General features: G+C 34.2%; 1 protein-coding gene across 1 annotated transcript; it reads left to right on the forward strand.

Annotated features, from left to right (window-relative positions):
* Nucleotides 1–2,701: 2,701 nt before the first annotated feature.
* LOC128643503 (cAMP and cAMP-inhibited cGMP 3',5'-cyclic phosphodiesterase 10A-like) lies at nt 2,702–22,182 on the forward strand (the record flags this gene model as incomplete). The annotated part of the gene is made up of 5 exons (XM_053696346.1): nt 2,702–2,796; nt 5,748–5,934; nt 19,441–19,583; nt 20,886–20,969; nt 22,032–22,182. Coding segments are annotated over exons 1-5 (660 nt in total), but the record flags the coding sequence as incomplete, so codon positions are not given.
* Between the last annotated feature and the right edge of the window lie 2,434 nt (nt 22,183–24,616).

Genomic DNA, 24,616 nt, shown 5'->3' on the forward strand with positions numbered 1-24,616 from the left:
GTCAACAAGTTTCACTGCAGGTATTTGAAGGAGAGTTTCTGCATATGTGCAAACGTAAACACTGCAATGCATCAAATGTTAGATTTCAACATGGTGGCACTCATGACTAGAGGAAGGCGAGGAATAACCTCAATATTATGCTTATAATATTTATTTAGCGTTTCATGATAGGACATGCAATTTTAAACAACTTTACTTTTATCATCAAATTTGCTTTGTTCTTATGGTATTCTTTGTTGAAAGCTAAACTTAGGTAGGCGGATATACAAATTTCTAAGCCGTTGAAGGCCGCCTCTTATTTAAGTGCATTTTGATAGTTTTTCACTGCTAGACAGCACTAGTTCAAGTGTGCCATAAATATAACATTGTGCTCACTTCTGTGGAGATATTTGAGTCAGCACTGATTAGCTAAAATGCAAATCACAATAAGGCAGCAGTATGCATATGCTTATATACAAGGTAATCACAGAGGTAAAAGTATATTAATATAACCATATTGTTTATGAAAAACTGGGTAATGGGTAATGAAGCGATTATCTGTCTTTTTAAACAATAAAAATGATTACTACTTTGGATTGGGCTATGCTCATACTTTCTCTAACTTTCACAACCTCACTTGACAGCCCTTAAAGGGACAGTAAACTCAAAAATAACATGACAGAGGGTGTAATTTATTTTTAAATATTTTTTTATTGAGGTTCAATTCAAGATTATAAACAATAGAGAGTCCGTAATTAGCAGACAGTGAACTTCAAAATAATATCAAGTTATTACAGAAAATAAATCACAACAGATATGAAGTACATATTTATATGGTAGATGTAATTATGGTGAGGCTTGTGCTTTTAAAGGGGTTAAGGGGAAATGCTTAATAAAAGAAGCATATTGTTATAGAATTGCATGTTTTACAGGTCATATATAGGAATGAGTTAAAAGTAAATATCCAACCCCAGGTAGTTTGCACTATTGATCCCTTTTAAACACTACTGTTTAGCGAATCAACATCAGGGATGGAGTCAGCGTTGCCTTTACAACTATATAGGTTCATTATGGGTTATCTAATCACCTGGGAGACAAGTTGTAATCTAATGCTTCTATGATAAGACATGTAGAAGTAAAACTAAGGTTCAGGGGACATTCAAAGGATGCATTTTCTGATGTTTACCAGGTAAACTGCGTCGGGGGAGGGTGTATAGTTAGAGACAAGCTAGTAGAGGGACAGGAGTGACCATATAAATGTTCATGTAATTATTAGAGGTGACTCTAATCATTATTTTTTTAGTAGGGATACTGGGTTCTTAACTCAATATTTTGGTCCCAGATTTATAGGGGATAGGTAGGCGATTTGTTTAGGTGTCATACTGACAAACTCATAGCTTATGATATATAGGGAAAAAGTTATTTAGATCAACTATAGCAAGTTCTCTGTATAGTATGCTGAACTATAAATATTATCTCTTTAGTGTCAAGCATTATGCTTATGGTATAGGAGCCTAGAGAAAAGGGATTAGTTAGGAAGCCATGTCATGTGGAGGCTTAGAATAGTTGGAGAGTAATATTAAGATGCGTTTGCAGCCTAATGCTGGGTTCGTAGGTATACTTGGGATTGGAGTTGTCAATTCTCTATATAGGCAATGTTGGGGTTATATTAGTAGTCAGCATATAAGAATAGTATCTAAGGTAGGGGGAAGGCCTCATCACTATAATTATTCCTCGTTAGAGTGTGAAATATAGACTGCTCCATCTCAGCCGCTGACAGTGCAGCCACCGTGTAATACTCTTATTGCCCTATAAGGTGGAGGTAGCAAAGAGTGTAGGGAGGATATCGCTATATGCTCTCTCTATCGTGCCTAGGGTGTATTTGAAGATGGGCTAACTTTGTCCCTGAGATGGCCATATGAATTACAATGCATTTACTCCCAGTAGCTTTTAAACAAAACAACTTGGTGAAATGAGTACTAAGTAACTATCACACATACTGCAGTACATATTCCAGCTCTGCCAGACACAATATAAACACATAAAAAGCTTTTTGCATAATATCATACAAACAGGTGTGTTATGTAAGGTTACACGTAAATATCAGAAACATTATAATAAGGGATTCCTAATGAGCTCAGGATATCAATGGTGGCTAATTCAGTATAACTGGAGCATTAAATTCAGCCTAGACAATCTTCCTATAACAGTAAAAACATACAATACATTTACTAGATACATTATGAACTTTCATGTTATATAAAACTGAATATATTGATATAGTTAGTATCTAGAGGGATATTGATAGCATAAAATACTGTGGCATAAACATTTCTAATCTGCAGGAATCGGATCTATGTCAGCTAGTAAAGTACATAGCTGCAGATAATTTTCTTTGAATAGGGAATTTATCCTACCCCCAACTGTTTGTACAGTCCAGACAACAGTCTTAAGACATTCATAGTGGATTTGTTTCACATCTAAAAGAGATATCTAACTGATCTCCAAAGCTTTATCTGCAGTACAAAGCGTGCCCAGCGCTCTTCCCAGGAACAGGCTAGTCCCTTCGGTAGGATCACTCTCTAGGCCCTTATCGTCTGCTGCTCCAAATATGCATATCTCCGGCATTGTCTCGTCACTTCCCAGTTTCCAAGCTGCGGTCGGCATAGGTAAATACTCATACCCAGTAGTCACTACTCCGGCGGATGACTGTAAGGCCGTGATGGCTCTTCGTGGCCTATGCTCAGCACCGGTTACTTGTTCCACCTCAGGAGCTCCATCCAGCTATAGCAAGACATATGAGTGTGGCTCCCATTGGTTCTTTATCTCATATTCTCCGGTATTATAGGCAGGTTCCGTCTCCAGGCTCATTTGTTTCTCATTAGAGTGGTGTTAAGGGGAGGTATGGCTTAGTATTATGTGGAAAAGCTCTCTCGTCATGTTCTTGAACACTACGTCCACAGTGTTGTAAAGCTCTTCCATGGTGGTAAGTGTAGAGGCCGTGGAATACTTTGTAGTAATAAGAGGAAAAGTGGAGAAAATCGCAGCTCTTCTGAGTTATCCCAATAATCTTAGTAGGCAGTATATGGAGGAGCTTGAGCTATTAGGACTATGATGTGCCACAAGGGCAGGAAGATGGCTTCTTCAAAATGGCTTCTGCACCAAATGTCCCGCTATCAAAGTACACAACTCGGCTGTCTCAATATCTTCTGGGCTCTGGCTGCACAACCAGTTAGGTCTAGTCCCCCTAAACCGCTGTCTCACTTTTGGAGTATTATTCGTTCAACCGAGTGGTCATTTAGGTATATAAAGGTAGAATTTATGTGGAGCTGTAGTAAGGTGCGACCACTCGGTTGCAGAGCTAGCTCCCCCTACCCCGACAGAGTGTGTAATTTAAAAAAAAAAAAACCTTTTAAAATTACTCCTGTTTTCACATTTGCTTCATTTCCTTAGTATTTTATTTTGAAGAGTAAACCTGGGTGGGCTCATAGTAGCTCCAGAGTGTGCATGGGTCTTTAGCACTCTATAACAGCAGTCTCTCCAATATTGTTTATAACGCTATACATTGTTGCAAATGTGGCTACCATAGTGTGATTAAGACATGTGCATGCTTCTGAGCCTATCTACTCTTCAACAAAGGGCACCAAGAGATACAAAGTTGATATTACAAGTAAATTGGAATGATAACTTAAAAAAAAATAAAAAAAAAAAAATGATGCATGCCCGGTTTAATTCCTGAAAATGTAACTTAGACTATAACACAAGCCCTCACTTCTGTACCCTTAAACACCTACCTTACCTCACAAACCTGCCCCTGGCTCATACCCTCACTTCACACTCTTCCTTTTCTCCTTCACATACCTAAATTTCTCACTAATCCTCATTTCATCACAATTGTCACCCAGTCTTGCTTCTCACAAATCCAAACTTTCCCACCTTCATTAAGACATTAATTCCTCCCTCCTCCTTGTATGATCCCTTCTTTTCCACCTTACACACTCTTGTGCACTCTAACACTGCTTGAGGAAGCAATAACATTGTATTGCGAAACATATTCAGAATTGCTTTTTGTTAAACAAGTTTTACATAATTTTAATAAAATAACCCTGAAGTGTTTCTGCAAGGGTTTTGCACAGTATTCCTGATGAGTGTTTAGTTCACACTTAATACTGGTAGTCAATGGCAACTAAGTGGCTGTGACCATAAGGATTCAAAGGACTAGCTGGGAAGCCCCAAATTCTCCCAGACTTCCTTATTTACACTTTGGTATAAGTGCAAAATCCTTGTGAGTATCCTTCCACTGGGATGGTTTATAAAGAGGGAACACAAAGTTTTAAGTGATATTTTGCCATTGGAGTGCCTTCTTTTTCTTTTATCATTTAAAGGGACACTAAACCCAGATAGAGCATGCAATTTTAAGCAACTTTCTAATCCTATTATCAATTTTTCTTTGTTCTCTTGCTATCTTTAATTAAAAAGCAGGAATGTGATGCATAGGAGCTGGCCCATTTTTGGTTGAGAACCTGGGTTATGCTTGCTTATTGGTGGGTAAATGTAAGCCTCCAATAAGCAAGCGCTATCCATGGTGCTGAACCTAAAATGGGTTGGCTGCTAAGATTTACATTCCTGCTTTTAAAATAAAGATAGCAAGAGAACAAAGAAAAATTGATCATAAAGTAAATTAGAAAGTTGCTTAAGATTTCATGCCTTATCTCAATCTTAAAAGAAAAAAAATTGAGTTTGGTGACCCTTTAATAATGTAAAGTATCTGCTTGCCTCAAGGCAGAACATACAGTGATCTGAGACACATGGAGGAACTGTTAGCGCTTAAACTTTGTAGTGCTGCTCCATATTCACATTAGACAGTTCTCTTAAAACAGAGCTGTGCTCTGGCTGCACTATGTAATTTTCCATAACACAGTGCATCCAGAGTAAAGTGTTGTTTGAAGTGAGCAGTCAAATATGCAGTAGTGCTGCAAAGCAGCAGCACATTGCTTGTTGACTGGCTCTGAGATTTTTTCAAACCCACCCCCCTAGTCTTTCCCAGTCTGCAAAACTGTTTATTCTGAATGTAAGTTAGTATGAGCATTGCATCTTTTTTATTACTACATTTCTATGTTAGACCAAGAGAAAAGGAAACAGATTTATTCAAGAGACATTTTAAAAATGTCTTTTTTTTGTATGCAGCTAATTTGCAAAGCAATTATATTATAAAAATTAAAAATTGCTTTGTTCTTTAGTTAACCAACACATTGCAATTGAACTGGTGCCTTAGAGAAACTGTCTAATTTAAAATTGAATTTTATTTAAAAATGACCTGCAGAAAAATGTTCACTAAAAAAATCTCATTGCAGAAAGTGAATAAAAGGTCTGCCTCTGGGCCTGCTTGTACGAGACAGGGACCCCAATGTGTTACCAGTCGGAAGCAATATGAACTTTACATAAGGGCCTTGAGATAGCAGCAAATCATCCAAGGGAAGGTGCTTTAGTCTTGAATTTTCGAGGTATCACACCATTGTGTCCCATCTTGTGTTTTTATTACTTCTTTGACTATTTACAGTTCATACAGTTTCCAATCTCTCTTTGCTTGGAGAAAAGTGAAATTGTTTAGTTAGAGGTAACTACCAAAATTCTAAATGTCACTTTGTAAAAGAGATTTATTTGTATGTGTTTAGACAACTTACATTTACATGCTAACTTTAATAATTGAATGTTTTATATAAATATGGCCATATATCCGTAATTGTCATTTCTCTTTGTATTTTCAGGGATGTTGATGTTTATACAGGTTATACAACAAGAAACATTCTGTGCATGCCTATCGTGAGCAGAGGTAGCGTCATAGGTGTTGTACAGATGGTGAACAAACTTAGTGGAAGTGCCTTCTCTAAAACAGATGAGAACAACTTCAAAATGTTTGCTGTTTTCTGTGCTTTAGCCTTACACTGTGCAAACGTAAGTTTCCTTATGATAAGTGATAGTATAAATGCGTTTTGAGCTGTGTTCAAATATTACAGCAGTGTGTGTTTATGTATATATGTATGTGTATATATATATATATATATATATATATATATATATATATAGAGATTGAAAGAGAGAGAGAGAGATTCAGAGAGAGAGAGATTCAGATACACAGGAGGGCACTCACTGGTCTTTTTATCAATAAAAGTTCCTTTATTCACATGAAACAAATCATTAAAAGGTTCATGTTTCGGCTGGTACAGTCAGCCTTTTTCAAGACAATCTACAATAAATATAAAATCCATTAGTCTAAAGTGCTATAAACAATATGGAGACTCTAGTGATGGATGGATGGAGACTCTAGTGGCCAGGAAGGTGCCAGTAATTCCACCAACAGTAGAGTTTCTTTGGGTACAGACTAGATCACATTAAAAAAAGGAGGGAGGTAAAGACATAGAAACCACATCAGACGGGGGGCTACCAAAACAAAATCCAAAACATAACAACTGAGTATGTAGTCATAAATCTTATTAGTCAGGAACTTACTGAGCAGGAAACTACATTACTCAACAAAGGATTGAACTATGTGCCGACTCCTAAAATTGATGACTTTGAAAGCCAAATTGATATGACCAGGTTTCAGGGCCAATTAAAACTTAAAGATCTGTTTCAAAAATCAAATAAGAATAAAGTTCTAAGTCATCCTAAATTTAACCCCAAATCAAGGTTTGAACCATCTAACACTCATCCTTCCATAAAGACCTACACTTCATTATGTGCAGTTGAGTTTAATAAAAAGTATCAATCACTTGTTCATCAACATGATAATATGGGTGCACAAGAGTGACAGCTATCGTATTGAATCAATTGAAAGATTCACACACAAAATCTTTTTATAGATTTCTGACCACTGACCATCCTAGATATCCTTTTATTAACGGTATTCCTAAAATTCACAAAGACTACAGGGATGCCCCATTGTATCCGCCATTGGGTCACTCTATCAAAGTGTGGCTCAATATGTTGATTATTTTTTACAGTCAAGATACAGTCAAGAAAACAAACTTTTCTCTTGGACTCTATAAAACTTATCAAATTATTGAGAGATAAATTGTTTACTAAAAATGTCATACTGGTCACATTAGATGTGGCCAGTCTTTATACTATTATTCCCCAAAATCTGGGTCTCCCAGCAGTAAAAACTAAATTGTCCTCTGACCCACATTATACTGGGCCTCCCATTGAGTTTATTATTGAATTATTGGATATATGCTTAACACACAATTACTTTCTATTTGAGAATACATACTATTTACAACTTTTGGGTACTGCCATGGTTTTACAGATGGCCCCTGCTTATGCAAATCTATTCATGTTATGAGGACTGTTTTGTCTTCAAGGACAATAACCCAAATATTCTCTTATATCGTCGATATATTGACAATATGGGGTGGCAGTGAGTCTGAACTTTTACTATGGTATAAACAGCTAAATAATAATTTATCCAATGTACAATTTAAAATGGAACATGATTGTGAGCAGATCAAATTTTTGGATCTTTGCATCTATAAGAAGGATGTTGGTAGAGAGTGCAGGTTAAACACTAAACTTTTTTCCAAGCCAACAGACAGGAACACATTGCTAAAATTTCAAAGTTTCCATCCCCCACAGTTAAAGTTTTGTATTTTGAAATCCCAACTATTGAGAGTAATCAGAAACACAGAGGCCTCTGATAGACCATTATTTAATCTTATGAGAGACAAATTTTTGGCAAGGGGGTATAAATTGAAAGACATTATAAAAACGTGGAGTAAGATTGAACATTTAGACCAGGGAACTGTCATTAATCGCAGCAGAACTAGGAAACCAGAATCCAATCCTCTAAATTTCATTACTACATACACGCCAGCTAGCAATCTGGTCAAAAATACAGATAGACAGGGTTCCAACTCTTAAAAAGGAGGGTAATAGGAAGGAGGAGCTCATAAAGAGGGAGGTGCGGTGGATACACTATATGCCCAAAAGGTCTTAATACCCAGTTAGACTTATCTCTGTTTTATTAAAAATTATATAAATACTGGAAGAGCATATTTTCATGTGTCCAGTCAAGTCCCTAGGGACCGGTCTGCTACCGGCCGTCACTTTAAACTAACCACTCATGATGATGGATGTTTTACAACTTGGTATGATTATATATGTATTCCATCCTATCTCCGGATTTAGTTCATTTGAGTTATGGGTCATAAATTCTTCTGTACACGGCTTGTGCGTAACATAATGATGCTTATTAGTGATGGGTGTGGGGAGCGCTCTAAAAGAGCTGTGAGTATAAACTATGATTTGAAGTGTGTATACACTGTGATAGAATGTGTATGGATTTACCAAATATAATTTCTTTAAATAAATATAATTACTTTGAATCATAAATATTGTGTGGTTCTGGTGTTATGTAGTGTCTCTCCAAAAAATGTGAACAAATAAACAAACAAAAACAAAACGTTGATTCTTAAAATTCTTCAAGGACAATTTTATAAAATCCTTCTATTTATCCAAAATGTGTATGCTCGGTGTATTATCACTGTACCTTTAAATAAATTGATGTGCCTCTAAATAAAATTGATACACAAATTGTGCTTCAAAATGGATAGACAAACAAATCGTTATGAATTTGAAACGTGATGAATTTAAAACGTGATGAATTTAAAACGTGATGAATTTAAATGAATAAACAAACAAATCGTGATGAAAAAAAAAAAAAAAAAAAAAAAAAAAAAAAAAAAATGACTTAACTTCTAGGTGAATAAACAAACAAATCGTGATAAATTCAAAAACTTTACTAAGATAAAAAACAGTATAAGATCGTTTCAATCGTATTTTATGGTTATACCATACATTGAATCTGTTTAGAGCATGTGGGGGTACATCTTTATCGTAAAACAATGCTAAAAGTTCGGATTTTTAATCCTTATGATGGAAGTTCGGATTTGTAATCCTTATGGTTTTCTTAAGTTGTGGCCACAACCAATTTTAAAACAGTTAAAATCCAAATGTAGTACTGTGCTGTTGTTAATTTTGCAGTTTATTCTCCCCCTAACCGGACCTCTGATATTCCTTACCTCCGTGTTTTCTTTGTATTACCTTGGGTTCTGGGAAGAGTGCTTTTTGTAAGTAGGTCGAGTTCTCCAAGCGGCTTTGCCGCTGTTTGAATTTCCTCCGCAACTACTTCCTACCCTGATGTGCGTGTGACGTTGACGTTGTACACGGAGGACCAATCAGGCAACCGGATCGTGGGGGGAGTGTTTCTTGTACTGGAGCCAATCTTTCCACACTCGATGTCAGGTTTTCTACGCGTTTCAGCGCCGTAACTTGCGCCTTTATCAAGACTGTATAATCTGGTGTGTCTTTTAGGCTCCTATATAGTCCTGTTGAGGTTAGGATACTCCCCCTAATTAATGCTCTAATATGTTCCGGTTTATAAATTCTCATTTCTTAGCCTTATTCATTTTCTTTCAATGACAGATTCTTTGTATACAACTAATGTTGTTAATACATTTATACTGAATTATATTTATTGAAAATAAAATAAATAAATAAATGAAATAAATAAAACATGTGAGTGAAAAGTGATGTTTAGTGAAAATGTGAAGGGAGACTGTGGTGTGTTAATTCAATTGTTGTCATATTCAAATAAGTATGAGGATATGTGCCATCAAATAATGGTTATTTTCTATCGGGTAATCAGTACACTATTGTACTTTTGTTCACTGTTTTCGCTGCACTCACAAGAAAGGATTCAAGTTAAGCTCTGCATTGAGGCCATATGGTGTGAGAGTATTGAATTTGAATATGAGTTCAGCTTCCTTTAATAGTAACATATTTTCCATATTACCTCCTCTGTTATTATGTATCTTTTTTATACCCCAGTATGTGAATCCTATTGGTTTTTTTTGATGTTTTTCTGTGAAATGTTTAGATAATAGATGTTTGCAATTACCTCTTTTTATGTTGGATAGATGTTCTCTTATTCTATCATGTAACGGTCTACTCGTTTGCCCTAAGTATTGTAATTTGCATTTGCATTGGATTAAATAAATTACATTTGTATCTGAACACCTAATGGTGTCTCTTATGGGGTATTTATAGTTGTTATTGGAGGATATTACTACTTTACTTTTTTTACCATATTTGCACGCTTTACAGCTTGTGCAAGGAAAAAAACCTTGCAGAGCATTTCCGTATAGGTCTTGGTCTCTTGGTTTAGATGATTTGTTAAATTGACTGGGTGCCAGTATACTTCCCAGATTATTTGTCTTCCTGAATATTAGTGTAGGTCGTGATTTTACAATGTCAGTTAGTAGTGGATCTTTTCTAATTATGTGCCAGTGTTTATCTAGAATCTTTTTTATAATCTTATGATCTTCACTGTATTCTGTAATGAATGATATTTGGTTATGTGATACGTTTTTGTTCTTATTTGTATATTTTAATAATTCTGTTCTATCTTTATTTATTGCTTGATTTTTGGCTTCTTGTATTATTTTATCTTTATATCCCTTCTCTTTAAATTTCCTTTCCAAAGTGTTCGCTTGTTTCTGAAATGTATTTTCATCTGTACAGTTTTTTCTTATCCTATAGAACTGGCCTTTAGGTGTATTGTTGATCCATCTTTCCAAATGACAGCTATCCGGATGTATGTAACTATTTGTATCTGTAGGTTTGAAATATGTTTCTGTTGTGATGGTATTATTTATAATATTTATTTGAACATCTAAAAAATGTATATTTGTTTTACTATATTCATGGGTAAAACTTAAACCCAACGTCACACGCACATCAGGGTAGGAAGTAGTTGCGGAGGAAATTCAAACAGCGGCAAAGCCGCTTGGAGAACTCGACCTACTTACAAAAAGCACTCTTCCCAGAACCCAAGGTAATACAAAGAAAACACGGAGGTAAGGAATATCAGAGGTCCGGTTAGGGGGAGAATAAACTGCAAAATTAACAACAGCACAGTACTACATTTGGATTTTAACTGTTTTAAAATTGGTTGTGGCCACAACTTAAGAAAACCATAAGGATTACAAATCCGAACTTCCATCATAAGGATTAAAAATCCGAACTTTTAGCATTGTTTTACGATAAAGATGTACCCCCACATGCTCTAAACAGATTCAATGTATGGTATAACCATAAAATACGATTGAAACGATCTTATACTGTTTTTTATCTTAGTAAAGTTTTTTAATTTATCACGATTTGTTTGTTTATTCACCTAGAAGTTAAGTCATTTTTTTTTTTTTTTTTTTTTTTTTTTTTTTCATCACGATTTGTTTGTTTATTCATTTAAATTCATCACGTTTTAAATTCATCACGTTTTAAATTCATCACGTTTCAAATTCATAACGATTTGTTTGTCTATCCATTTTGAAGCACAATTTGTGTATCAATTTTATTTAGAGGCACATCAATTTATTTAAAGGTACAGTGATAATACACCGAGCATACACATTTTGGATAAATAGAAGGATTTTATAAAATTGTCCTTGAAGAATTTTAAGAATCAACGTTTTGTTTTTGTTTGTTTATTTGTTCACATTTTTTGGAGAGACACTACATAACACCAGAACCACACAATATTTATGATTCAAAGTAATTATATTTATTTAAAGAAATTATATTTGGTAAATCCATACACATTCTATCACAGTGTATACACACTTCAAATCATAGTTTATACTCACAGCTCTTTTAGAGCGCTCCCCACACCCATCACTACTTGCACATTTCTATACATCTGATATTGGGAGCATATCAGATTTGGGGAAGCTAGTTGAGTCCCATCTACGTATCACTCCACACTTTCCTTTTCTTGCATTCTTCTTTTCTCCCGTAGAGTGAACAGTAGATAAAACCATGGACATGTTTAATCTAAGAGATAATATATTATCTGATATATCGAATAATTCTAATGACACACTAATACATAAAACTAATATAGACATACATGAAGAAATGTCTGAATTAGAAAATATAATGATGAGAGAAATAAAACAAAAAATTGAAATAATATTTATGGAAAAATACACCAGTTCTAATATGGTCCCAAGAGGACTTAGACTGAAGAAAAATTGCACTTTCGAATTAGAAGAAGATCACGAAAATGAATGGTGCAATGTACTAGAAAAAGCATCATTAGATCTGATGCAAGTAATTATAAAATCTCGCACTAGAACATTAGAAAATCTTTCCATAAAAATTAATCAATTTAAAGAAACACTCAAACCATATATAGAAGATAGCAAATTTAAAGAAAAACAACAAAGCATCATTAAAAATATGAAAGATCTTAACACAAGTATATATAATAGTAAAAGAAAAAAATTAGAGAGAGATGAAACTGACTATAATCATAACCAAAATAAAAATAAAAGAATTTCACCAAAAAACTACTGTGAAAATAATGACACAGATATAGAAGAAACAGAAATGGAAACAATTGATACAGATAAGAACAACACAAATAAAAAAGGAAATAATGAACTTTTTAAAAAAACGAATAAAAACAATCAACAATATTCAAATAAAAAAAGTGATCATACAAATAGAGAACAATGGACTAAAAATGTAAAAAAAGAATATAGAGATAATTATGAACAACACACAGGGGCATATCCAGATAGACACAGAGAAGAATATAATTCTAGACATCATTCTAATAGATATTTTAGAACCCATAGAAATGATTATGGGCAAAATTATAGAGATACAGATAATTATCACAGAAGTAGAACCAATAACTATGGAGGTGGATTCTACAATTACAACCATAACCCAACACAAAATCGGGAATACAGATATTTAAATAGAGACTATAGAAATAATTACACACAAAATTGGAAGAATAGAGATCACTACACAAATGATTGGAGCAGCAGACAAAATTGGAGAAGAAACACACACAATCCAAATATGAATTATCATGAAAGAGAAGAATACAGATATCACAATCAGGAAGAACTTAATTCCAATCATGATAGACGAAGACACAACTCATATAATGACCACCCAAGACAACAACAATATTATAGGGAATATGAACCAAATTATAATAGATATCACAATAATAATAAAGAAACCAGAGACTCACAAAGAAAGATAGAACTTGATAATAGATATGATGTATTGGAAACCATAGATGATGACAATCAACATTTTTTAGGGATAAGACAAGAACACCCATCCACATCCAACACTATACAACAAGAAAACAGAGAGAGATTAAAAAATCAAAAGAAAAGAAGATTAGAGGAAGTAGAGGAAGAAGAGGCAGAGAGCCCAGGAAAGCACAAAAAAAACGAGATAAACACAACAGAAAGCAATAACATTAATAAGGGCATTTTTAATTTAAGTGATAAACCCCTAAATAGAGAACAGGAAAATGTCCTAGCTAAAGGATTATCATTTGCCCCAACTACTAGGTTAAACAAATTCAACACCCTAATAAATGCAAACCAATTTATACGCAAACTCACCTTAAAAAGACATTTTTTGAAAAATCCCCAAGAGAATCAAATACAAACTAAAAAATCAGAATACATTCACACATCACTTAAACCTAAATCATCATACTATCCGACACAAGACAAAGGAGCACATATTGAAATGTTTGAAAAACTAATAAAAGAAGAAATAGAGAACTGTGAAATCAATAAAAGAAAACCATCTAATCTAACTAAAAAAGAGAGAACTATCTTAAAAGAACTTAAAGAAGACCCAACCATCACAATAAAAAAAGCAGACAAAGGCGGAGGGTTAGTTGTATTAAATACTAAAGATTACATTATGGAAGCCAATAGAATACTGGGAGACACAGAAACCTACAGAAAATTATCATTTAACCCTATTCAAAAACAGACAAAAAATTTCGAAACAATTTTAAATATTGCCAAAACAGCAGGAATAATAAATAATCAAGAGTATCAATTCATAAATATACAATATCCAAAAACTCCAATATTCTATTACCTCCCTAAAATACATAAAACACTAGACCACCCACCAGGACGTCCAATAATCTCAGGAATTGATGCTCTTACTTCTAATATGTCACAATATGTGGATTCATTCCTACAAAAATACGTACAAAACTTACCTTCTCATTTAAAAGACACCACAGATTTTTTAAATACATTAACAACAATAAAATGGCAAGAGGACTACACATTAGTCACATGCGACGTCAATTCATTATACACCAACATACAACACAAATTAGGAATAGAAGCCGCAGAATACTACTTGAACACAGATTATGAAATGAAAAATCCACAGATTAAATTTATTTTAAACTGTATGCAATTCATATTAGAAAATAATTATTTCAACTTCAATCAAACATTTTATTTACAATTAAAAGGAACAGCTATGGGCACAAGGTTTGCACCCAGTTACGCTAACTTATTCATGGGGAGGTTTGAGGATAAATATATCCTACACTCCCCATGGGGTGCAAACCTTGTGCTCTATAGGAGATTCATAGACGATATGTTTCTGATCTGGAAAGGGGACCAAGAACTCCTCAATTTATTTCTAGAAGACATAAATTATAACACCTGGGGTTTAAGTTTTACCCATGAATATAGTAAAACAAATATACATTTTTTAGATGTTCAAATAAATATTATAAATAATACCATCACAACAGAAACATATTTCAAACCTACAGATACAAATAGTTACATACATCCGGATAGCTGTCATTTGGAAAGATGGATCAACAATACACCTAAAGGCCAGTTCTATAGGATAAGAAAAAACTGTACAGATGAAAATACATTTCAGAAACAAGCGAACACTTTGGAAAGGAAATTTAAAGAGAAGGGATATAAAGATAAAATAATACAAGAAGCCAAAAATCAAGCAATAAATAAAGATAGAACAGAATTATTAAAATATACAAATAAGAACAAAAACGTATCACATAACCAAATATCATTCATTACAGAATACAGTGAAGATCATAAGATTATAAAAAAGATTCTAGATAAACACTGGCACATAATTAGAAAAGATCCACTACTAACTGACATTGTAAAATCACGACCTACACTAATATTCAGGAAGACAAATAATCTGGGAAGTATACTGGCACCCAGTCAATTTAACAAATCATCTAAACCAAGAGACCAAGACCTATACGGAAATGCTCTGCAAGGTTTTTTTCCTTGCACAAGCTGTAAAGCGTGCAAATATGGTAAAAAAAGTAAAGTAGTAATATCCTCCAATAACAACTATAAATACCCCATAAGAGACACCATTAGGTGTTCAGATACAAATGTAATTTATTTAATCCAATGCAAATGCAAATTACAATACTTAGGGCAAACGAGTAGACCGTTACATGATAGAATAAGAGAACATCTATCCAACATAAAAAGAGGTAATTGCAAACATCTATTATCTAAACATTTCACAGAAAAACATCAAAAAAAACCAATAGGATTCACATACTGGGGTATAAAAAAGATACATAATAACAGAGGAGGTAATATGGAAAATATGTTACTATTAAAGGAAGCTGAACTCATATTCAAATTCAATACTCTCACACCATATGGCCTCAATGCAGAGCTTAACTTGAATCCTTTCTTGTGAGTGCAGCGAAAACAGTGAACAAAAGTACAATAGTGTACTGATTACCCGATAGAAAATAACCATTATTTGATGGCACATATCCTCATACTTATTTGAATATGACAACAATTGAATTAACACACCACAGTCTCCCTTCACATTTTCACTAAACATCACTTTTCACTCACATGTTTTATTTATTTCATTTATTTATTTATTTTATTTTCAATAAATATAATTCAGTATAAATGTATTAACAACATTAGTTGTATACAAAGAATCTGTCATTGAAAGAAAATGAATAAGGCTAAGAAATGAGAATTTATAAACCGGAACATATTAGAGCATTAATTAGGGGGAGTATCCTAACCTCAACAGGACTATATAGGAGCCTAAAAGACACACCAGATTATACAGTCTTGATAAAGGCGCAAGTTACGGCGCTGAAACGCGTAGAAAACCTGACATCGAGTGTGGAAAGATTGGCTCCAGTACAAGAAACACTCCCCCCACGATCCGGTTGCCTGATTGGTCCTCCGTGTACAACGTCAACGTCACACGCACATCAGGGTAGGAAGTAGTTGCGGAGGAAATTCAAACAGCGGCAAAGCCGCTTGGAGAACTCGACCTACTTACAAAAAGCACTCTTCCCAGAACCCAAGGTAATACAAAGAAAACACGGAGGTAAGGAATATCAGAGGTCCGGTTAGGGGGAGAATAAACTGCAAAATTAACAACAGCACAGTACTACATTTGGATTTTAACTGTTTTAAAATTGGTTGTGGCCACAACTTAAGAAAACCATAAGGATTACAAATCCGAACTTCCATCATAAGGATTAAAAATCCGAACTTTTAGCATTGTTTTACGATAAAGATGTACCCCCACATGCTCTAAACAGATTCAATGTATGGTATAACCATAAAATACGATTGAAACGATCTTATACTGTTTTTTATCTTAGTAAAGTTTTTGAATTTATCACGATTTGTTTGTTTATTCACCTAGAAGTTAAGTCATTTTTTTTTTTTTTTTTTTTTTTTTTTTTTTTTTTTTTCATCACGATTTGTTTGTTTATTCATTTAAATTCATCACGTTTTAAATTCATCACGTTTTAAATTCATCACGTTTCAAATTCATAACGATTTGTTTGTCTATCCATTTTGAAGCACAATTTGTGTATCAATTTTATTTAGAGGCACATCAATTTATTTAAAGGTACAGTGATAATACACCGAGCATACACATTTTGGATAAATAGAAGGATTTTATAAAATTGTCCTTGAAGAATTTTAAGAATCAACGTTTTGTTTTTGTTTGTTTATTTGTTCACATTTTTTGGAGAGACACTACATAACACCAGAACCACACAATATTTATGATTCAAAGTAATTATATTTATTTAAAGAAATTATATTTGGTAAATCCATACACATTCTATCACAGTGTATACACACTTCAAATCATAGTTTATACTCACAGCTCTTTTAGAGCGCTCCCCACACCCATCACTACTTGCACATTTCTATACATCTGATATTGGGAGCATATCAGATTTGGGGAAGCTAGTTGAGTCCCATCTACGTATCACTCCACACTTTCCTTTTCTTGCATAATGATGCTTATTGTTTTTTGTATATATTAATATTTGTTGCAGCCTTTATTATCGTCCTGTTACCACATGGTAATTATATATCCAGGTCTCTCTCAACACGATCAGTAAAAAACATATACAGTATAGTCTGCTGCATAACAGGCAACAATCGCAAAGTGCTTTGTCTAGTGGGATTGGTTGTTCATCTAACACACCCCTGTGATGTCCCTCCAATTAATGAGCTAGCTGCGTAATGGTGTAAGCCCTACAGCAGGTATTTCAAAACACGTTTGTTAGTGCACACATATACTTTGACCCTAAATGGCGGCCTGAGAAACTGTAATTGTAACATGTCAACGTAGATATTGTTTAAGTGTAATGATAATAACAGAGTCTGTGTATTGTCAAGCTCCAATGTAAATGTGAGCTTAGAACGGTTCTGTGCTAATGCGGACAGGTCTCATTCTAGATGTCGCAGTGCCCGCAGATTGAAGATAAATTGTGTAACTCTGTTACACCTCTGTTATAAATATATTCATTTATGCATTCCAATCTCAAATTGCAATAGTTGTGGCAGATTAGGAAAATCATGTTAAGCTATGTTTATGCATTGTTAGGGTGAACAAAGCACCTTTAAACAATACATTCAAATATGCATATATTGTATTCTGTTGAATAATATGGTAAAGATGTTCCTATACGTATTTTTAATGTTGTAATTAGAGTTAAGCAATACATTTCATGTTATATGTTAATGGGTATTGGTGGGTGAGCACTTTTTGTTTTGCTAATTTTGATTGAAAATCGATGTTCTAAAATCTAATGTGCATATTGTTTATAGCACTTCAGATTAATGGATTTTATATTTAATTGTAGATTGTCTTGAAAAAGGCTGACTGTACCAGCCTGAACGTCAACCTTTTTATGATTTGTTTCATGTGAATAAAGGAACTTTTATTGATGAAAAGACCAGTGAGTGCCCTCCTGTGTATCTGAATATATGTGTGAAAATTGAGGAGTCACCTGGGCAAAATTGTAAACATATAGGAGTGAGTGCATATATATATATACTGTGTGTATATATATATATATATATATATATATATATATATATATATATATATATATATATATATATATATCCCAGAAAGGGATGCACTCACCATGATTTTGTATCACCGTCATCTTTTAATAAATGTAACGTTTTGGTGGTTTCACCCCCTTCTTTAGACAACAAGAAATGTGACATGTACTGTATATGTGTGGATATATATATATATACAATTATTAATTTGATGGGTAGAATTGGAGTAAACGCCAACATTTTTGTTTTATTATTGAAAAAAATGTAAACTTCATTTCAAATAATTAGATCTTTTTTAATTAATTTTTTTTCTCTTTATCTCTGTTTTAGTTAGGGAATCAATAGTGTGTTATCCCTGTCTTTATGGCATCCATATTAATTTCATGTAATGTGGAAAGTCTGACTTACTTAAAACAAGAAAGATCTTAGACAGGATTACCTCCTATCAATGGAGTCAATCACAATCTTTTAGAAAAATGTATCAAATTATATATCTACAAAAATCCCCATAGACTTTAATGGTGCTTTTTGGTTTGTAATAAGTACATACTTTTTCTAATGGATTCTGATAGATCCCAGTGTATTTGTTGGACTGTATATGGCAACATGGATACAGCTTATATTGTATTAATTTCATGTGTTCAGTTTTGTAAACCATTAAAAAAACGGCACTAGATACACTGCACTAAATACATAGTTTTAAGAATTAATTTTCTATATTTTGTGATCAAATTAAATTACCTTTGAAAAATGTAAGGCATAAACATATAAGGCTCCCTTCTCCAACAACAATAAAGATTAAAGTGACATGGAATACAAAATTCATAGGTGTACCAAAAAAATTAACTTTTTTTAAGTGTATAAAGGAACACGCTAACAAGAATCACATTTATAAGCAGATAAATGGAACAATATTGAAACTGTGTCTGACCAGTTGTTTTAGTAAAATTATCTGACCTAGAGCAGAGGTAAGCAACCTTGGCACCCCAGATGTTTTGGAACTACATTTCCCATGATGCTCAGACTGCCTAAAAAGTGTCTCAGCATAATGTGAAATGTATTTCCAAAACATTTGGGATGCCAAGATTGCTGACCCCAGACCTTGAGTATGTGTTGCTCATAATTTATATGTTGAGCTATCGTTTGATCAAAAGTTTGACGACTTTTCATATCTGTTTTTCCCTAGATGTACCACCGAATACGCCATTCAGAGTGTATTTACCGAGTAACTTTGGAAAAATTGTCATATCATAGTATTTGCACTTCAGATGAGTGGCAGAACCTCATGAACTGCACCCTCCAGGAATCTTTGTGTAAAGAAATAGCACTGTAAGTCTTATAAATATTAATATATTTATTAGTTTCATAGTTGTGATGTTACACAAGGTACTTGGGTATTATAGTGCATCTTCTTGGAGCAGGTAAAAAACATGCTTAAAGGAATAGTCTAGTCAAATTTAAACTTTCATGGTTCAGATAGAGCGTGCAATTTAAGCAAGTTTCTAATTTACTCCTATTAATTTCTCTTTGTTCTCTTGCTATCTTTATTTAAATGTAAGCATAGGAGCCGGCCCATTTTTGGTTAAGCACCTGGGTAGTGCTTGCTTATTGGTGGCTACATGTAGACACCAATCAGAAAGTACTACCCAGGTTCTGAACCAAAAATGGGCCGGCTCCTATGCTTATATTCCTGCGTTTTCAAATAAAGATAGCAAGAGAACGAGGAAAAATTTATAATAGGAGTAATATTCAAAGTTGCTTAAAATCGCAAGCTCTATCTGAATCATGAAAGTTTGACTAGACTATTCCTTTAAGTCTCTGGGCATTTCCCTTTCTGTTATAAATACACCTCCTTATTAATGCCAGCTTCAGTATATCAGTATAACTGATAAGGCTGTCTTTATTTGGATCTGGATCTGTGTAATAAAAAGCATGCTAGGGTTTCCCAAGGTTTCTTCCCTCTAGGGCCCCCAACCTGTTTACCCCATCAGATACTGTTTGCCTTATAGAGGCAAGCAAGACATATACCAGTGCTGTTCAGGACTTGTCTTTCCCATTAAGTGGATATTCCAGCCCTGTTCTAGTTACAAACTTGCTGTTCATCACGCTTGTACCTTGTTGTTTGGGGCTCATATGTGAAATGCAAAGTGTCTACATACTGCTTTCTTTTGATAACTTTTACAATTATACCTGTGCTGAGGTCTTACATTTACATTAAAACTTAAAAAAGAAGAACTATTTATTCACCTTGGTAAATACCAGCTCAAATAATGTGAATACGAACACTGATACATAGGTCAAAGTACATCCCAAATTTAACCCAAAAACACACTAGTACACCAAGCATATGCCCAACCAGAAAGCCAGCTAGAGAGTTCAAAATCAAAGGTCCCAAAAGTGCATAAAATACTTAGCTCTCAAATAGTTCTCAATGTTCCACTGATGTGCAGGCTGTTATCCAAATTTGCCAAAGCTTTGGCGCTTTCCATTGCTTGTGTAATATGGGATTCCTCAGAAACAAGATGTATCACAATCTTCATAGGATCAAGTCAGCATTCTTCCCAATAATGAGCTGATAGCAGTGATTGATTATTATCTAAAAGTGTATAATTTCCCTTTGTCTTTTTTTAGATATCACTTTGATATTACACCATTTGAAGACCTTTGGCCAGCAATTTATGTATATATGATCCATCAATCTTGTGGTAAGAACTGGTAAGTTTTCTTCTGTGGCATCTCATGTCTGGGTCTGTTTTTAGCATAAAACCACCACCTACACAGTCAATTATGGCCTCTCTTGCCTTAAAATGAGAATGCAACAAAAGCTATGCCAAATAGTTACAACAGCAGGCTGTAGGGGTATGCATTGTGTGTAAGTGTGATTTAATGACTGATTTTCAGTTCCTTAGTTTGACTAAATCTCATTCTTCTCACCATTTTTTAATGTATAGGATCTATAGAATTATCTAAGAATTGTTAAGTGGAGCGACTGGATTGTCTGAAATAGTTATGGTGAATCCAACATACCGAAGTAATTCTAACCAATGAGAACTTTTTTTTTCTAATCCATTATACACATTTAAAAAGGCGAACAAACTTGAAAGGGCCTTTGTCAATGGCATCACTAAATTTAAAGAGACGTTCCAGCCGTAATTGGAATCCATACAAGTGCATTTCTATTTTGAATAGAAGCATTTTTTGCAATATACAGGTATTATCAAAAATGCTGCTAGTAAAAGTTATAGCTGTTTCAAGAGTGTATTTAAGTATGCTCTGTACACCAGAATTTTAAACACAGCACTTGCTCATAGAGCCTTAGGTGCTTCTACTGGAGCTCTGAGCAGCTGGGGAACTGAGACTATCTAACTATGCTTCACATGCACGTGCAGTGAAGAATACTAAATAGAATAATTTTTCCAATATATGCTTATTGTACATATGTTTCTATTCAAAGATGTAATTAATTTGTGTGCATTTCAATTTTGACCGCTCTAAGTTGCATGCTTATGCATTCACTTACAAGTATTATTAAACTTGCCTAAATTAGGGCAAGGATCGCCATGTCTATTAATCGAGCCATGTGACAGGATAGGAAATATTCATGCAAATCGACTAATACAGATTATGCATGTCAAGAGTTGTTGTTTTTTTACAGAATTGGTTGATAAGAATCCACCTATATAACTTACTTTATTAAATATGAAGTTTAACCACACTATGAAATGTAGTAGCATTTTGTAACATGTTTTTTTTATTTTTATTAATTTTACCCTTTAGTTTTGAATTAGAAAAGTTGTGCAGGTTCACCATGTCGGTGAAAAAGAACTATCGGCGAGTACCATACCACAACTGGAAGCACGCAGTAACCGTATCTCACTGCATGTATGTCATCCTTCAACATAACCATGATCTATTCACAGACTTGGAGGTAGGCTTAAATGTACTCATTTAATTATGGAATGTTTGGTGTTTTTGCTTGAAGATCGGTATAACAATGATTTTTTTCTTTTAAATTTTAATTAAGTAAGAATATAAGTAATTAAGTAAGAATATAATTTAAATTATAAGTAATTAAATAAGAATATAATTTTAATTAAGTAAGATTATAATGCCCTGATAAATTAGAGAATACATTAATGTTAGTCACATTTAGAGCTATATTTCTTTCATGTAATTAGCAAGAGTCCATGAGCTAGTGACGTATGGGATATACATTCCTACCAGGAGGGGCAAAGTTTCCCAAACCTCAAAATGCCTATAAATACACCCCTCACCACACCCACAAATCAGTTTTACAAACTTTGCCTCCTATGGAGGTGGTGAAGTAAGTTTGTGCTAGATTCTACGTTGATATGCGCTCCGCAGCAGGTTGGAGCCCGGTTTTCCTCTCAGCGTGCAGTGAATGTCAGAGGGATGTGAGGAGAGTATTGCCTATTTGAATTCAATGATCTCCTTCTACGGGGTCTATTTCGTAGGTTCTCTGTTATCAGTCGTAGAGATTCATCTCTTACCTCCCTTTTCAGATCGACGATATACTCTTATTTATATACCATTACCTCTGCTGATTTTCGTTTCAGTACTGGTTTGGCTTTCTACAACATGTAGATGAGTGTCCTGGGGTAAGTAAATCTTATTTTCTATGACACTCTAAGCTATGGTTGGGCACTTTGTTTATAAAGTTCTAAATATATGTATTCAAACATTTATTTGCCTTGACTCAGGATGTTCAACATTCCTTATTTCAGACAGTCAGTTTCATATTTGGGATAATGCATATATAATTTTTTTTTCTTACCTTAAAATTTGACTTTTTCCCTGTGGGCTGTTAGGCTCGCGGGGGCTGAAAATGCTTAATTTTATTGCGTCATTCTTGGCGCTGACTTTTTTGGCGCAAAATTTTTTTTCTGTTTCCGGCGTCATACGTGTCGCCGGAAGTTGCGTCATTTTTGACGTTCTTTTGCGCCAAAAGTGTTGGCGTTCCGGATGTGGCGTCATTTTTGGCGCCAAAAGCATTTAGGCGCCAAATAATGTGGGCGTCATTTTTGGCGCTAAAAAAAAATATGGGCGTCACTGTTGTCTCCTCATTATTTAAGTCTCATTATTTATTGCTTCTGGTTGCTAGAAGCTTGTTCACTGGCATTTTTTTACCATTCCTGAAACTGTCATTTAAGGAATTTGATCAATTTTGCTTTATATGTTGTTTTTTCTATTACATATTGCAAGATGTCCCACGTTGAAACTGAGTCAGAAGATACTTCTGGAAAATCGCTGCCTGGTGCTGGAGCTACCAAAGCTAAGTGTATCTGCTGTAAACTTATGGTATCTGTTCCTCCAGCTGTTGTTTGTACTGTTTGTCATGACAAACTTGTTAATGCAGATAATATTTCCTTTAGTACTGTTACATTACCTGTTGCTGTTCCGTCAACATCTAATACTCAGAGTGTTCCTGGTAACATAAGAGATTTTGTTTCTAAATCCATTAAGAAGGCTATGTCTGTTATTCCTCCTTCTAGTAAACGTAAAAAGTCTTTTAAAACTTCTCATTTTTCAGATGAATTTTTAAATGAACATCATCATTCTGATTCTGATAATGGTTCTTCTGGTTCAGAGGATTCTGTCTCAGAGGTTGATGCTGATAAATCTTCATATTTATTTAAAATGGAATTTATTCGTTCTTTACTTAAAGAAGTCCTAATTGCATTAGAAATTGAGGATTCCGGTCCTCTTGATACTAAATCTAAACGTTTAGATAAGGTTTTTAAATCTCCTGTAGTTATTCCAGAAGTTTTTCCTGTCCCTGGTGCTATTTCTGAAGTAATTTCCAGGGAATGGAATAATTTGGGTAATTAATTTTCTCCTTCTAAACGTTTTAAGCAATTATATCCTGTGCCATCTGACAGATTAGAGTTTTGGGACAAAATCCCTAAGGTTGATGGGGCTGTCTCTACTCTTGCTAAGCGTACTACTATTCCTACGGCAGATGGTACTTCCTTTAAGGATCCTTTAGATAGGAAAATTGAATCCTTTCTAAGAAAAGCTTACTTGTGTTCAGGTAATCTTCTTAGACCTGCTATATCTTTAGCGAATGTTGCTGCAGCTTTTTGGTTAGAAGCTTTAGCGCAACAAGTAACAGATCATAATTCTCATAGCATAATTATTCTTCTTCAACATGCTAATAATTTTATTTGTGATGCCATCTTTGATATCATTAGAGTTGATGTCAGGTATATGTCTCTAGCTATTTTAGCTAGAAGAGCTTTATGGCTTAAAACTTGGAATGCTGATATGTCTTCTAAGTCTTTTCTGCTTTCCCTTTCTTTCCAGGGTAATACATTGTTTGGTTCTCAGTTGTTTGGTTCTCA

Source organism: Bombina bombina, unplaced genomic scaffold (genome assembly GCF_027579735.1).
Source record: "Bombina bombina isolate aBomBom1 unplaced genomic scaffold, aBomBom1.pri scaffold_1920, whole genome shotgun sequence".
NCBI lineage: Eukaryota > Metazoa > Chordata > Amphibia > Anura > Bombinatoridae > Bombina > Bombina bombina.